This window comes from Heloderma suspectum, chromosome 17, assembly GCF_057233095.1.
Source record: "Heloderma suspectum isolate Gila_16-S chromosome 17, 16-S_ref, whole genome shotgun sequence".
Classification (NCBI taxonomy): Eukaryota; Metazoa; Chordata; class Lepidosauria; order Squamata; family Helodermatidae; genus Heloderma; species Heloderma suspectum.
The window spans coordinates 10,547,369-10,562,354 of record NC_139474.1 but is presented as its reverse complement, the minus strand read 5'-3'; the positions used below and the strand labels follow the sequence as shown (position 1 = coordinate 10,562,354).

The 14,986-nt window shown below is 50.3% G+C and overlaps 1 protein-coding gene across 3 annotated transcripts; it reads left to right on the top strand.

The window, feature by feature from the left end:
• The first annotated feature begins 1,120 nt into the window (after window positions 1-1,120).
• TOMM40L (translocase of outer mitochondrial membrane 40 like) lies at window positions 1,121-13,535 on the top strand. Of its 3 annotated transcripts, none has more exons than XM_084824053.1 (9): window positions 1,121-1,746; window positions 3,051-3,118; window positions 4,832-4,924; window positions 5,910-6,011; window positions 7,060-7,165; window positions 9,013-9,135; window positions 11,136-11,212; window positions 11,320-11,422; window positions 12,765-13,535. In XM_084824053.1, the coding sequence occupies exons 1-9, from the start codon at window positions 1,641-1,643 to the stop codon at window positions 12,902-12,904; spliced, it is 918 nt and encodes a 305-aa protein (XP_084680179.1). In that variant the 5' UTR covers window positions 1,121-1,640; the 3' UTR covers window positions 12,905-13,535. The 3 variants fall into 3 exon arrangements, with proteins under 3 accessions (XP_084680179.1, XP_084680180.1, XP_084680181.1); XM_084824054.1 differs by lacking the exon at window positions 12,765-13,535 and adding an exon at window positions 11,555-11,700; XM_084824055.1 differs by lacking the exon at window positions 1,121-1,746 and adding an exon at window positions 1,906-1,984.
• Window positions 13,536-14,986: the final 1,451 nt, after the last annotated feature.

Genomic DNA, 14,986 nt, shown 5'->3' with positions numbered 1-14,986 from the left:
CATTCTGGACCAGCAGAAGTTTCAGAACCGTTTTCAGAGGCAGCCCCACATGGAGCATGTTACAGCACTCCAAACCGGTTGTAACAAAGGCATGTGTGACCGTGGCCAGATCAGACCTCCCTAAGCACGGGCGCAGTTGGCACACTAGTCTCAGCTGTGCAAATGCACTCCTGGCCACCGCCAAGACTCCAGTGTCCGGGTTCAGGGCTGAAATAGCGAGCCTGTGGCTGCAGGAGGAGTGTAACCCCATCCAGCACAGGTTGAACCCCTTTTCCCTGATCTGCCTTTTGAGTGACCAGAAGCGCCCCTGTCTTGTCTGGATTAAGCTTCGATTTCCAGAGGTTAACACTTCCTCCATCCGATAAAGTGGATAGCGTCCACATAAGTCTTTGTCAGCATAAAGTTGTCACTCTTTACGGTGCCACAAGACTCTTTGTTATAAATAGGACTGACACTTTAAGGCACAATCCTATGCACGTTTAGCCGGGGGGGGGGGGAGCCGTACAGCTCCCAGCATCCCCCAGCCAGCACGGGTGGCTGGGGAATGCTGGGAGTTGTAGGGCCTTTTTCCTGCCTAAACATCCCAGGGATGGCGCCCAAAGTGTGGATCGCAGCCTTGCCAACTTGCGCGGTAGAATCCAACGCTAATCTTACTTATAGCGGACCCACTGAAATGAACGGGACTTCAGTTAGTCATGACTAACGCAAGCCCCATGCGTTCGCATGGGTCTACTTTAAGCAGGACTTACGTTGGCTCTTACCCTTGTTTCTACGGGCCGCTGCTACGTTCCGCGGGGGAGGACAGAGCTCGGTTGCAAACATGATCGAGACACCCAGTTCATCGAGCAACCTGGAACGCGAACGTCGGAAGGGGGCGCGACGCTTGTATCCAATCGCAGCGCAGCCTGAGAGGGGGAACCCGCGAAGGCGAGGCGAGCGTTCGGCCGGCCTTGCAAGAGAGGAAGCGGCGGGCAACATTGTCGCCCAATCAGGGCTCTGGCTTGTTTCCTCCCACGCTTGGGGGGGGGGGGTTGCCCGTTGCAAAGATGGCCACCGAAGGAACAGGTGGGGTGCTGCGGAGGCAAGTCGCTTCCTGAAAGAGGGCAGCGGGGGAGGGGGCGTGGAGGCGGGGGGGGAGGGGACAAGATGGCTGCCCCCATCAAGATCACAGAGTGGGGGGTTATTAGAGTCCGGGCGTGTGGCTGACATCCCCCCCTACCACCGCAAACGGCCTTGCCCGGGCGCTGCCTGGTGCTTTTGCAGGGGTATCAGCTTTCCCGAGCCTCCCCCCCGCCCCATATTTCTATGCACGCCCCCGATTTTGCTTCAGCGCTGCCTGGAGCAGTGCAGCATGCTGCGCTGACGGTTTCCACCCGCTGCTGAGAATCCACCCCCCCCCCCGAGGCGCTTGAAAACCACATCGCCTGCCTGGTGGATCATGCCCAGAGGAGGGTCGCTGCGGGGCCCAGAGGCCTCTCCACCTGCTGATCTTGACTCGCTCCTCTGCTTAATCGGGATTTCTCTCCCCGCTCCCAGTGTGAAGTGAGGGCCGGGAAAGGGGGGCAGGGGCGCATACGGGAAGACTTAAAAGAAAATCCATGAGCCGGCAGCTGAGCTGAGGGGGTGGATTAAAGGGGGCCATGGGGAATATGCTGTCCCCTGTGCCTGGCCTGCGGCGAGGGGCCCGTCGAGAGGAGCCGGTCGCCAACCCGGGCAGCTTCGATGAGCTCCACCGAAAATGCAAAGGTGAGGCCTCCCCGCTCGCGTCTCGTTGCTAGAGCAGCCCAGACAACAGTTCGTGAGGGTGCAATCCTATGCATGTTTGGACAGGAAAAAGTCTTGCAACTCCCAGCAATCCCCAGCCAGCGCTGTTGGCTGGAGCATGCTGGGAGTTGTAGGACTTCTTTTCCTGTCTAAACGTGTATAGGATTGTGCCTATAGAGAGGGAAGGGAGCAAAAGCGTCCCGCGATACCAGCTTCCCAAGTGAGTCCCCTGGCTACCACCACCAGCCCTCCGCTCACACACTCCGCTTGCCCCTCTGGCTTGGCAAATGCTGGCCCGACGGGAGCTGTAGCCCAACGCATTGGGAAGGCTACCACCGTAACGACGCCCGGGTCACACTTGTAACTGAAATGATCGCATGCTCTTCTTCTGTTTCCTCCTGCCTCTGCTTCCCTACCCTTTCTTGGTTTCCCTTGTGTTAGAGTGTAAACACTGCTGGGCAGGGACCTGTGGGCTGGTACCCTGCATGCTGATAGTGTTAGAGAAAGAATAAATAATTTGAAAAAGCAAGTGTCTAGTCCTCAGTTCGTGCTGAGGGAAGACTCAGCAGTATCCTCGTGCCTGCCCCTTCTGTTTTTGTTCCCTTCAATCCTTTGCTTTGTGTGCGAGAAAAGTTTTAATTTACTTACCCGGACCCTGAGACCATCAAGTGAAGTAAGGCCTTGTTGGTAGTGGCACCTCTGGCCATTTCTCCCCAGAAAGGCCCACTTGTCACCTATTCTGATGCCTTCAGGCAAATACCTTTTTATTCTCACAGGTCTTTTAAACCATATTGTGGCTAATGTTGTTTTAGGTCTGTGGGTTTTATTCCTCTGATTTCAGTGATTTGTTGTGACTAGTTCTTTTAACATGCTGTATTTATTATATTTTTATTGGGGGGGCTGTTTATATATTTGCTCTGTATTGTCAGCTGCCCCAATAATTTGTTATTTGGAGGTGAGGTTATAAATAGCTTTAAGGTGCAAACCTAGGCATGTTTAGACAGAGAAAAGTCCTACAACTCCCAGCATGCCCAGCCAGCAAGTGCTGGGAGTGGTAGGACTTTTTTCTGTCTAAACATGCCTAGGTTCGTGCCCTAAACAAATAAAATGTATTGATTGCAACATTTGGTTTTTGTGGTTGTTTAGCCCAAAGCAACTTAATTAAAATTTGATTTCTTAAAATTAAATTTTAAAAATATATCTCACATTTCACCTGCTACTTTTTTTTGTAAATGAGGGTAAACGTAAATGCTGCTTCTGGCTCTTTCTCTCACTCTCCATTTTAGAAGTCTTCCCCCAGCAAATGGAAGGAGTCAAGCTCATCATTAATAAATCCCTCAGTAGCCATTTTCAGGTGTGTAACTTTGCTGCTATTAATTGCTGTAGTTTTTTTTCTAGTCCTGTTATGTAAAGGGCAGAAATGGCCCTGCCCCTCTAAAGGGGGATGATGGGGCGGTGTGGGGATGATGGATGTGCTTTGTATCTAGAGGACCACATTTGGTAACAGATGGGTGTGTATGAGAGAGAGAGTGAGAGTGACAGTTACTGTGTGTGGGGGGGGGGATTTTGAGAGAGAGAGAGGGCTGGTAGCAGGTCTCAGAAAGATCTCTGCTTGAGACCTTGCTGCTACTTCAGAAGCTATATAACAGGGGTCTCCAACCTTTTTGGACCTGTGGGCACATCTGGGAATTGAGAAACTGCTGTGGGCACTGCCACAAAATGGCTGCCATGGTGTCACATAATGGCTGCTGCGGGGGCCTGGGCAGTGAAAAATGAGCTAAAGTGGTGGGAGAAGAGAAATAGTGAGTCTAGCATTTGGGAGTGGCGGGGGGGAAGCACAAAGTAGAGGGGAGAGAAAGAGCAAGGCTAGAAGCTGCTAGTGGGGGAGAAACAGTGATGTAAAGAGGTGGGGAGAGAAAAAGCAAAGCGAAAGGCTGGGGGTGCAGGAAATAGCAAGGCAAAGGAGTAGAGGGGAGAGAAAGAGCTAGAGGCTAGGAGGGGGAAGAAACAGCACGGTAAAGAGCGGGGAGAGAGAGCAAGGCTAGAGGCTAGAAACGGAAAGATGAAGGCTAGGGATGGGGAAGGGCGAGATATAGTGAGGCTAGGGGCTGGAAGTGGGGAGAGAGAGAGAGAGTGTAAAGGGGAAAGGTCTGTGTGGGCAAGGCCCGAAAGGAACTCTTTCCTTCTCTGCCTGCCCACCAGCAGCTGATCTGCAGCAGGTGCGGGAACAGGAAGGTCAACCCGAGGCCCTAATTTTTTCAAGGTTTTTCTTAAATTTTTTTTTTAAGGGGTGAGGGAGTAGAGAGGGCACTGCTGGATGTCCCAGCTGGGCACCATGGTACCTGCGGGCACCGTGTTGGGGACCCCTGCTATATAAGCTTGGCCAAATGATAAAAAACAGCATCCTTTCTTGGGAGGTCTGCTAGCTATATGGTTCAGCACCTGCTTGCATGAGGAGGGTCAGAAGTTCAATTCTTGGCATCCTTTGGTAAGACGCCTTAACTGAGACCCCCAGAGAGCCACTGCCAATCAGAAAAGAGTGCAGAACTAGGTGAACAAATAGTCTGACCTGACACTGGGCAACCTCCTATGTTCTATTTAAACCATCTACATCTTGCCTTTCCATCCATATTGCTCCCTAGGTGGGCCAACGCTGTTGACTCAGTGGGCTAGCACTGTTCCCTCTGTGCTTGTTTCTGCATCTTCGGTAATGCCCACTTGACCTGTATGTTTATAAATAAATTTATTACAAAGGCATCAGGGGTTGGCATCGGGGGGCCCTCCTGTCTTGAAGGCCTCCATGCCAACTCAGCCAGTGCGTCAATTTGGCCAGAACAAAGCCTTGAAGTACGCTGGAATTGGTGGTGGTAACTCTCTCCTGGCAGGTCCCAGAGCCCCCAAATTGGTAGGTTTGGATTCTTCCCTCATTGTCTGCCGCATCATTGTAGTCATTTCTCAAAAGGGAGAAAAATGTTTTCTCCTGCCCCACCCCAGCAAGGGGGAAGGCATCTGTTCCAGATCTTCTGCTCCAGTTGCTTAATGCTGCCACGCGTTTGTCTCTCTCCAGGTGACCCACACTATTCACATGAGCACAATTGGCCAGTCAAGCTACCACCTCAATGCAACATATGTGGGGGACCAGCAACTGAGCCCCACAGAGGTGAGTGCAGTGCATTTTTTCACTGCGGTGGGGTGGCAAAGAGGGAAATTAGGGGGTTGCCCCTTGATTCTAATTCTCAAGGCAGATGCATGTCTCTCTCTCTCTCTCTCTCTCTCTGTTCCCTTGCTGCCTGGGCTGTGCTTCAGTTCATTTGTTTATCCATTCTCCAACCTGCCTTGGACCCAGAAGGGATCCCCAAGGCGCCATGTTTAAAATAATAACAAGCATCCTGTGAAATTGAGGTGCCTTCCATCCTGAATGACACGTACCTTTACTCCCGAGTGGCACCACCCGGGTTTTGGTGATGGAATTATTGGCTGACAATCAACCATACGTTACCTATACGGTGACCCTGTTTGCTGTGGCAGCTGAGAAGCTACAATTCAGTTTCATCAAAAATGTCAGCAGCTCTAATTTATAAACCTAGGATGCCTAAAATTCCCTCTCTGAGAGCATGGACTGTGGCAGCATGGTGTGATCATTGGAGGCAACCCTGTACTCTGTTTAATATTATCTTTTGTTTTGCTATTGACTTTGTGTATTGCTATATACAATTGTATTTTATAGAATCTTATTTCCTTGTAATGGTGTTTAGCTGTGTATAACGGAGATTACAGGCAGGCCTCGTTTGTCCCCATCCCCCAAGACTCATTAGGTCTCTTTAACTCATTTTGACTCTTCCGGTCCCTATTTCACTGCATCTCACTACCACCACCCTAGCAAGGAATGGCGTTTTGTAATCTTTTTGCTACCTAGAGCTTTACAAAAAGCAGTGGGCTGTTTCTCTCCACCATCCTCCATTTCCCATTGTTGTTGTTCAGTCCCCACCCCTGCCAGAGGCAAAGAAATGGTTCCAAGATGGTCCCTGGCATGCCTGTTGCTCACAGGCTTTGTGGAATGGTGACGCCATCTTGGACAAGATGGCGGCACCTAAGCGCCTGGGTCTCTGGTGCGTGTCATCTTCCTCCCTCCTTCCCCAATGCAGGCCTTCCCGACGCTCATTGGGGATATTAACAATACCGGGAGCCTCAACGCTCAGGTGCTCCACCTACTGGCAGAGCGGATACGGACAAAGGCCATATTCCAGGTAATGCTGTACTCTGTGTGTGTGTGTGTGTGTGTGTGTGTGTGTGTAGACCAGGCTTCCCCAGCCTGTCGCCCTCCAGATGTTTTGGGCTACAACTCCCATTATCCCCAACCTTTGGCCGTGCTGGCTGGGGATGATAGGAGTTGCCATCCAAAATATCTGGAGGGCACCAGGTTGGGGAAGGGTATCGTTGGCTGTTTTTACAATTCGTTACCATTTCGCTCCACCTTTGGGCAGATCACTGTTCTCCTCAGAGCTCTTTCCAGCCTGAGAGGTAAGTCTCTGTGTGTGTCTCTGACTCTCCCTGGGGTCTGTCTGTCATGGTTCATGTGGAGTGCAAGGAAGAGGCTGTTTAATGTAGGCCTAACTTTCGCAGTGGTGATCAGCCTGGGTAAAATCCAATGTTAAGTTCTACTTAGAGAGAAGACCCATTGAAATGAATGGGACTTCAGTTAGTCATGACTAACTTGAGTCCCATTCATTTCAGTGGCTCTAGTATAAGGAGGACTTATGTTGGATTTAACCCCCCTGTCTTGGTTGTGCTGCTTACTGGAGCTCATATGATTGACTGTTCGTTTATTTATTTATTGCATTTATATCCTGCCTTTTTTCCTCTTACAAGGAACCTAAGGTGGCTTACATTATCCTCCTCCTCTCCATTTTATCCTCACAACAACAACCCTGTGAGGTAGGTTAGGCTGAGAGTCTGAGACTGGCCCAAAGTCACCCAGTGAGCTTCCATGGCCGAGTGGGGACTAGAACCCGGATCTCCCGGCTCCCAGTCCAACACTCTCGCCACTACACCACACTGTTTTTTTAAAAAAGAATTCCCTGCACCTAGAAGGCTAGAGCATCACTGATCTGTCGTGCTAGTTTTCTACATGAGGGCCTTTTTCTTTTCTCCATGGAGCCATTGGATCATAGTGTCTTCTTCCCACCCGCACATCCTGAAGTAATACAGCCTGGGCAAAAGTTGACCACCTCTCTGAGAACTAGGCGGTAACCCTATTTTAAGTAGTCCATATTCCTTTTTATCTATCTCTTCCAGACTCAGCAGTCCAAATTTGTGACTTGGCAGTTTGATACTGAATACCGCGGGGACGACTACACGGCCACCCTGACTCTGGGAAACCCTGATTTGATCAGCGAATCGAGTGAGTGAGTGCCTTGCCGTGTTCACAACCTTTTGCAGTTGTCATGGGTGTGTTTGCTTCCTGCCCCCTCTGTTTTCTTTCTCCTGGTTCTCCAGTCAGCTCCTGAGCTCCTTAGCGGCCATGTGCGTGTGTCTAGATGTGCCCCACCCGACTTCTCTAGGAACGTGAGTGTGCTTTGGAGACTGTTTACACTCGCCATATGAGAGGGAACAGCAATCTCAAACCCAGGGAAGGAGGAACCCACTGGCTGTATTTCCCTGCTAATTGCTTATCTCCCCTTCCTGGTTGCTAATCTTTTCAGGCAGTTGGGAGGGGGGGAGGGAAAATTAGCCGCTATGGGAAAAGATGATAGGAGGTAAACAGTGAATGAAAACAAGCAGCCAATGACTTCTCCTTTGCTCTGTGTGTGTGCTTGCGTGTGAGCGATATTTTTAATCCATCTAGCCTTTCTCTCTCTGATGGCAGTTCCTTGAAAATTATCAACTGGCAGAATCCTTAATGAGAAGTATAAAGCGTAGCCAGACTTCTTCTGTAGCTCAAGCATCATTCCTTGAAGGGGGCGGGGGGAATGAAGTCTTGTAAAAGACAGAGAACCCCAGTGGGAAGTAACTGAGCAACCTGTTGAGAGCCAGTGCATTGCAGGTTTGTGGCCTGGAACGGCCTGGAGACTTACAGACCTGCGTTTCCTCAAAGTACTACTAGGGTGTGTGTGTGTGGGGGGGGTAAGGAGTGGGGCGGGTAGTCATCACCACTAGGGAGGGAGGGAATTTCCCAGCCTTGCTCAATCTGGTGCCCGCCAGATGTGTTGGACTGAAGATGCAATCATATGCATGTTTAGACAAAAAAAAAAGTCCTTCAACTCCCAGCATGCCCCAGCCAGCATGGGGAATGCTGGGAATTGTAGGAGTTTCCATGACTAAACATGCACAGGATTGTGCTCTAACGTTCTCAGCTGGCTGGAAATGATAGGTGTTACGGTTCAACAAATATTGGAGGGCACCAGATTGAGCAAAGCTCCGTAGCTCTGTGTACCTTTGGAACCGCCGTTAGGTTTAATTTCTGTTGTCTCCTCCTGAGCTGATATATGTACCGTATATTTTAATTTTCATATCCTGATTTACAGTCTTATATATATATAAGACTAGATATTTTAATCCAATGTGTTATATATCCTGTTCTGGACATTTTAGTTGAGCATGCTGCATTTTGTATTTGGGCTGTTTTAAAGTATTTTGTCATTTCTTTCAGTCCATATCCTGTCCTTTATGTCCTGTTAGAATTGAACGATATTGGTGTTCCCCTGTTGTCTAAACAGGTCTGTGACTAAACTTTGAGGGATTGAACCCAGCAGCTGTCGCCTGGGTGGGACAGACTGCTGGAGTCCCCCCCCCATCGCTCTAGTGGCAATTCGTCCCAATTGTTTTACGCGCTGTACAGAGGCGCAACAAGCCATTGCTTCGGTGTGACACATAGACCCTTGAGGCCTTCCTGGCTGTTCTTCTAGCTCAAAGGTGGGCAACTTGTGGCCCTCCAAATGTTTGGGCCTACAACTCCCATCATCCCTCATCATTGGCTGTGCTGGCGAGGGCTGATGAGAGCTGCAGGCCCAAAACATGGAAGGCCACAAGCAGGCCGCTCCTGCTCTAGATGCCCAAACCCTGCACGTTCCTTGACCAGGTGAGGAGAGCTTGTAGACTTCTGAACGCCGTGTTTGTGACCGGACCCTTGCTACTGAGTAGCGTGGTGATGGTCGCTAGGCAGCCGCGTGCATCTCTTCTGAAGGGGACAGGGAAAGGGGAGGACCACTTCCGGTGCGACAGACACCAACCGGGCTTCCCTCTTTACAGTCATCGTCGTTGCGCACTTCCTGCAGAGCATGACTTCGCGGTTGGTCCTTGGGGGCGAGATGGTGTACCACCGACGGCCGGGGGAAGAGGGGGCCATTGTCACTCTCGCTGGAAAATACACAGGTCGGTTCCTTTTGCTGACTATTTGCAGTGTGCAACCTTAAGAGCGTCTCCAGACGTCATTCTCCACGTTCCATCCATGTTGCAGCAATAGGCAACCTGGCGCCCTCCAGATGTTTTGAATGACAACTCCCATCCTGCCTTATCATTGGTCATGCTGGCTGGGGATTATGGGAATTGTAGTCCAAAGCCTCTGGAAGCCACTGCATTGCATTTCCCCCTGATCTGTGTCATTTTTTCAAAGAGTGCCTTCTCAGTGGTTCCTGCTTTGGCACCGAATGACAGCATAAAGAGTTGATTCAAACACTGCAGGGAGGGGGGGGGCGTAGGGAAAATTGTTCAGCCCTCTTGAGACTATACCATTTGAGAATGCGGGGGTTAGGCAGAGAGGGCTGCATTTATGAATGCTTCTCTATGTCAGAAGTTGGCAGCAAGGGATGGAAAAGGTTGAGATAGCTAACTTCGTGTCTGCTCGCGCACACACTTGGATAGACAGGTAAATAATTCTGCTTCAGGCATATGAGGGGGAAAAATCTCTTTCCCCCGCTCTTAATACCAGAACTTGAACCCACTGAAATTAATCAGGAGTAGATTCAGCACAGACCAAATGGAAGTATTTGTTCACTCAGCTGGGAGTTCACGGCCATCGTTCGTGATGATAGCCACTGGCTTGGATGAAGAGAATACCCTGTAGTATTATAACTTTAAAGAGTTGGTGCCTGAGTTTGCTCATTTTCCTCTTCCCTCCTCATCTATTTTTCCTTTTGTGCTGGCAGCTTCTTCCACTATGATAAATTCTGGTGTATGGCACAACATGACCTAGGTTTTGTTTGGTTTTAAGCTGTCTATCTATTCCATGCTTCTCTATTAAAATGATAATCACCTTTCAATAAAAGCACAAAATGCAATATAAAAACCACAAAACACTATACGAAATAGCAAAAAGCACTACACTACACGAAAAGCACACTACACTAAATAGCAAAAAGCTGCAGGGTAAAACAGTGACACAATTCTCAGCTGAAATCAGCGTGTCACTCCTTTAAAAGCCAGCTTAAAAAGAAGTGTGTGCTCCCTTCTGAAGGAAGACAGAAAGAGATGGGATGAGAGGTGAAAGAAAGCAAGAAGGCAGGCAAAAAAGAAGGATATAGTTTCTTAGCCACATGGCCTCTCCCATCCCTACATGGCAGCTCTGTCTGAAAGCAACAATTTCAGTTCAGCTGGCAAACTCTAAAGCAGAGACAGAAAACATGTGGCCCTCCAGATGTTAAGAACATAAGACGAGCCCTACTGGATCAGACCAAGGTCCATCTAGTCTAGCATTCTGTTCACACAGTGGGCAACCAGCTGCCCCAATGGGAAACCCACAAGCAGGACATGAGTGCAGAAGCACCCTCCTGCCCATGTTCCCCAGGAACCGGTGTACATAGACACACTGCCTCTGATACTGGAGGTAGCATACAGTCATCAGGACTAGTAGTGATTGACAGCCTTGTCCAGGAATTTTTCCAATTCCCTTTTAAAGCCATCCAAGTTTGGAGGCCACCACTCCGTCTTGTGGCAGTGAGTTCCATAGTTTAACTACAGCGAATTCCATTGTTTAACTCTGCGCTATGTGAAGAAGTCCTTCCTTTTATCCATTCTGAATCTCCCCCCACTGTTGCTGGGCTGAAGCTCCCATCATCCCTCACCATTAGCTATGCTGGCTAAGGCTGATGGGAGTTGCAGTCCACCACCATTTGGAGGGCCACATGTTCCTCACCCCAGCTCTGAAGAGTTCCAGTGGAATATTGTAGCAGGGAAACTGAACGCTGGGTGGATAAGTGGCTGCCAGCCCCTACACCCCCCTTTGGTACTCTGAGGAAGGCTGGACTCCTGGGTAGCGGTTATGTCACAAAGGCACTGCTATGTCACAGGTCTTTGCCTACCTCTTCTCCCCTTACAAACCTGTTGGAGTTGATAATGCTGCGGTCTCAGTGTGCTTTTCTCCCTCCCTGCCATAGCTCTCAAATGGGTAGCCACGCTCAACCTCGGCTACGGTGGGGCCCACGCCAGCTACTACCATCGGGCGAATGATCAGGTGAGTCGAAAACGAGTCTTCTCCTCTTCTCTCTCCCCACCTGCTCTCTTGGTTATTTTGGCCCAAGGGCTTCATCGCCATTGACTTCCACTTTCTTCCCCTCCCAGATTCAGGTCGGGGTGGAATTTGAGGCTAACACACGGCTGCAGGACACGAGCTTTGCCTTTGGTTATCAGCTCACGCTGCCGCAGGCCAATGTGGTTTTCAGAGGTGAGTTTGAGCGAGCAGTTGGGATGCTTTATGAGGCCTCGGCATGCTAAGAAAATAAAATCGAGGCCTTTGATAGATCCTGTTTCCATTAAACCCTTTCCTTCTCTATTGTCTCTTGGACTCTCGTGGCAGGGAATGGCCTGGTTCACGCCCGACACCAAGCCAGGATTTGTTTTGCCTAATTGTGGCTTGTTTGAATGTTTCTGAACCCCCACTGGGCAACAACCCCCTATTTGAAACCATGATCTGAGGTTGGTTTATAAATCCTGGCTTGCTTTAACCCCCAGCTTATCGTTACGTCTGAACCCAGAATCCTGGCTTATTCCTGGCTTGTTTCTGTGCCCCGCCCAAGCCTCTTGCCAGTCCCCAGAGGGGAAGAGCAGCTAAAAAAGGAACCTCTCCTCGGGATAAACTGCTCTCATTTGCTTTCCCCCTCAAACTCTCAGCCCTCCTCCTTCTTCCTGGCAAGTCTCCTACCTGAGTGCAAGGCAGAGGTTGGGTCTGGCCTCCAAATTCCAAACCCCACAAAGCACAACAATATACCCATTTCACAGAAGGGAAGCTGGTGATGCTCAGAGAAACCCACGCAGGTAAAACACACACACCTTAAAAAAAAAAAGCATAAATGGACACCCAGAAAAAAGCAAACCACAAACACATACCCCCCCACACACACAAAAACAGGCCACAAACACACTCAAAGACCCCCCAATGCCCTTCCCCAAAACACGCAGGTATGGATACGCACCCCCACTACAAATAAAAATTTAAAAACCATAGGCAAGCCAAGTCCTTTACTGCTGCTAGAGTGTTTGGGATGCCATCTGGATACTAGCAGAAGAGGTGGGGGGAAATAAACCAGGAATTGGCTGAACAACAAGCGTGAATATTTTGCCTTGTGTAAAACTGGCAAGCTAATCCTGGCGTGGCATTCTGTGCAAAAGCAGCTGAAGAGAGGGGCTCTCTCATCTGTGATTGTGTTCTCCATTTTGGTCCCCAAACTCGGAAATTCTTAGCCTGCTCCATGGATGATGCCCGCAGGCAACAGGATTCCTCCTGTGCCTTTTTAGACAAGGAGAATTTCCAACATCTTCTCTCCCCTCTATACACACACACACACACACACACACACACACACCTCCCCCCCCTCCGCCCTCTCTCTCATTCTTTCCAGCGGTCTGGAGGTCCAAGGTCCTTCAGAAGAGAGTAGAAACACTATCCAGACTGTTGGGGGGAGAAAACTGACAAGATCTCAGCTGCTTGCTGAGAGGCGGTGGCTCGTAGGATTGTGGGGGAGGCTGCTTCTGCTTTATCTGCCCCCTTTTTCTTTTCTTTTTTTAAGGATTTCTGGACAGTAATTGGTGCGTGGGGGCTGTTCTGGAGAAGAAGCTCCCCCCTCTGCCTGTCACCCTGGCCTTGGGCGCCTTCCTCAATCACTGGAAGCACCGATTCCACTGCGGTTTCAGCATCATTGTGGGCTGAGAGAACCAAGCAGCCAGTCTCCGCTTGCGAGAGGGGCAGTTGGATTTCACTGGGTGAAACTGCTTGGGAGGAGGGGTCCGGCCGTCCGCGCGCAGATTTGTTCAACGTGTGGGTGCAGCGCGGCTATTTCCGCAGACTTGTGCGATGGGGGGGATGACAGCGAAGATACGGGGGCCTGCTGAGCCTTCCCTCTGAGAGTGTCCACGCTGCAATCCTGCCTTGAAGAGGTGTGCCAATTTATTTATTCTTTTGTCTTCGGGAAGACACTTGATAATGCAGGACGCTCCGTCCTCCCAAAACTTGTCTGCGGATTGCGTTCTCTGTGATTGTATACGGTGTCGACTCCGCGGCAGGGGCTGTGGGGCAGGGACAGGGCAGGATGCAATAGCCCCCGCTGATGGAGGGGCGGGGGCCTTTCTGCCCTAGTCCGCCAGGGTTTGGCACAGTCATTCCCTCAAGGAATTGATGCCGTCTCTGAGCTCTGAATTTCGCAAAGTCCAGCTACAATCAGTGGCCCCTGTGCCACTCCAGGGCTGTGATGAGGGTGCGGGTTGTGCCTTCCGTGTAATGATGACTTGGAATCCAATTAAAATAATCCTGGGGGCTTCTCCACCCCCCACCCCTGAAAGAATGCCTCATTTGCACTTATTTGGGCTGGGTGGGATCAGAGCTATGTTCCGTGAAGCTTAGGAAGCTGTCTTACCCTGAGTGGAAGCACTGGTCTGTCTAGCTCAGGGGTGGGCAGCAGTGTTTTGGCCTATCCCTCCCATCAGCCTGAGTCACCATACTCAGCGGTGAGGGAAGATGGGAGTTGTAGGCTGAAATACCTGGAGGGCTACAAATCCCCCTGCCCTTCTAGCTCAAGCCCTCCTAGCAGGCAGGTATCAGGGTGCCCTCCTAGCAGGCGGGCATCAGGGTGCAATGTTTAATAATTTTTTTAAAAGATGATTGCTTGTATTAACCAACTAAAGAAAGGTGGCTGCTACTAATCAGGTTTGTGAAACATTCATTCTTTTGAATAGATATGCAGCTGGCATGCATCGTCTCCCAAGGGGCATTCCTCCTCTTCGAAGCGGGAATGCCTCTTCTAAGGTGATGCCTGCTACAACACATGCATGTATTGTCTAGGATGGGTGGGGAGCCTTGGGCCCAGGGGCCAAAGTCAGCCCTCCCGGAGGACCAAAATGGCTCTCCAGGGTTCCCAGTTGGCCACGCCCTTTCCCCTGACCCCCAGTCATTTGGTCATTTCCCACTTTCGTGCAGTATTTTTCCCTATTCTAAAAGGTTGGAATGCCTCTCCTACTGGCAGGGAGCTTTCAGGTAAAATATGCTCAGAAGTTGTGTATTTTTGGTCCCGTCCCGCTACCGAAATGCAGCCCCTGAGAGCTTTTCAGAAATGGAATTCAGGCCCTTGGGCTCAAACAGGAATTGCATCCCTGACCTCTGAGCTTGATTTGGGTTCCTGAGCTCTCTTGGCTGGCTGTCCTCTCTTTGAAGACTGTTTGGGTTATTGGGAACAAGGACAAAGGAGCTCTCCTGCATTTGCAACGAGGCCGGTGGGCGGCGTGATATGTCCCCTTTTACAAATATAAATCTCGTTTTCTCACAGATCGTTGGAAAGGTGGTGTTTTTAGCTTTTCTTCTCCAGCGCTGCTGGGAGGGAGGGTCTGCTCCCCAACTGTCCATGGCCATTCCTGTTCCAGTAAATTGACCCCACTGTCTGTGGCACTCTTGGTGTCGTGGTCGGGCGGCTGGCATCTCAAGCATGTGCCACTTTAGGCAGGCCAGCTGCACAACACACCTCTGATTTGCAGTGCATAAAGTCACCCATTCTCTGCATTTTGCAGCGTGGGCAATGCTGATGCCACCTTAAAACATAAGGACTACGGGGCTGATTAAGGATAGGAAAGGCTTTGCCTGACTGGAAGCAAGGGAGAGGAATGCAGACGCGGAAAAATAAAACCAGCACTTTTTAATGTTGCCATTAAAGTGCTATGGGGCGAGAGGGGCGGGGGGGCTCCGACTTCCTCTCCTTCCCATGCCCTAAGACATAACAAACTTATCCATTCTCCAGTCTGCAAA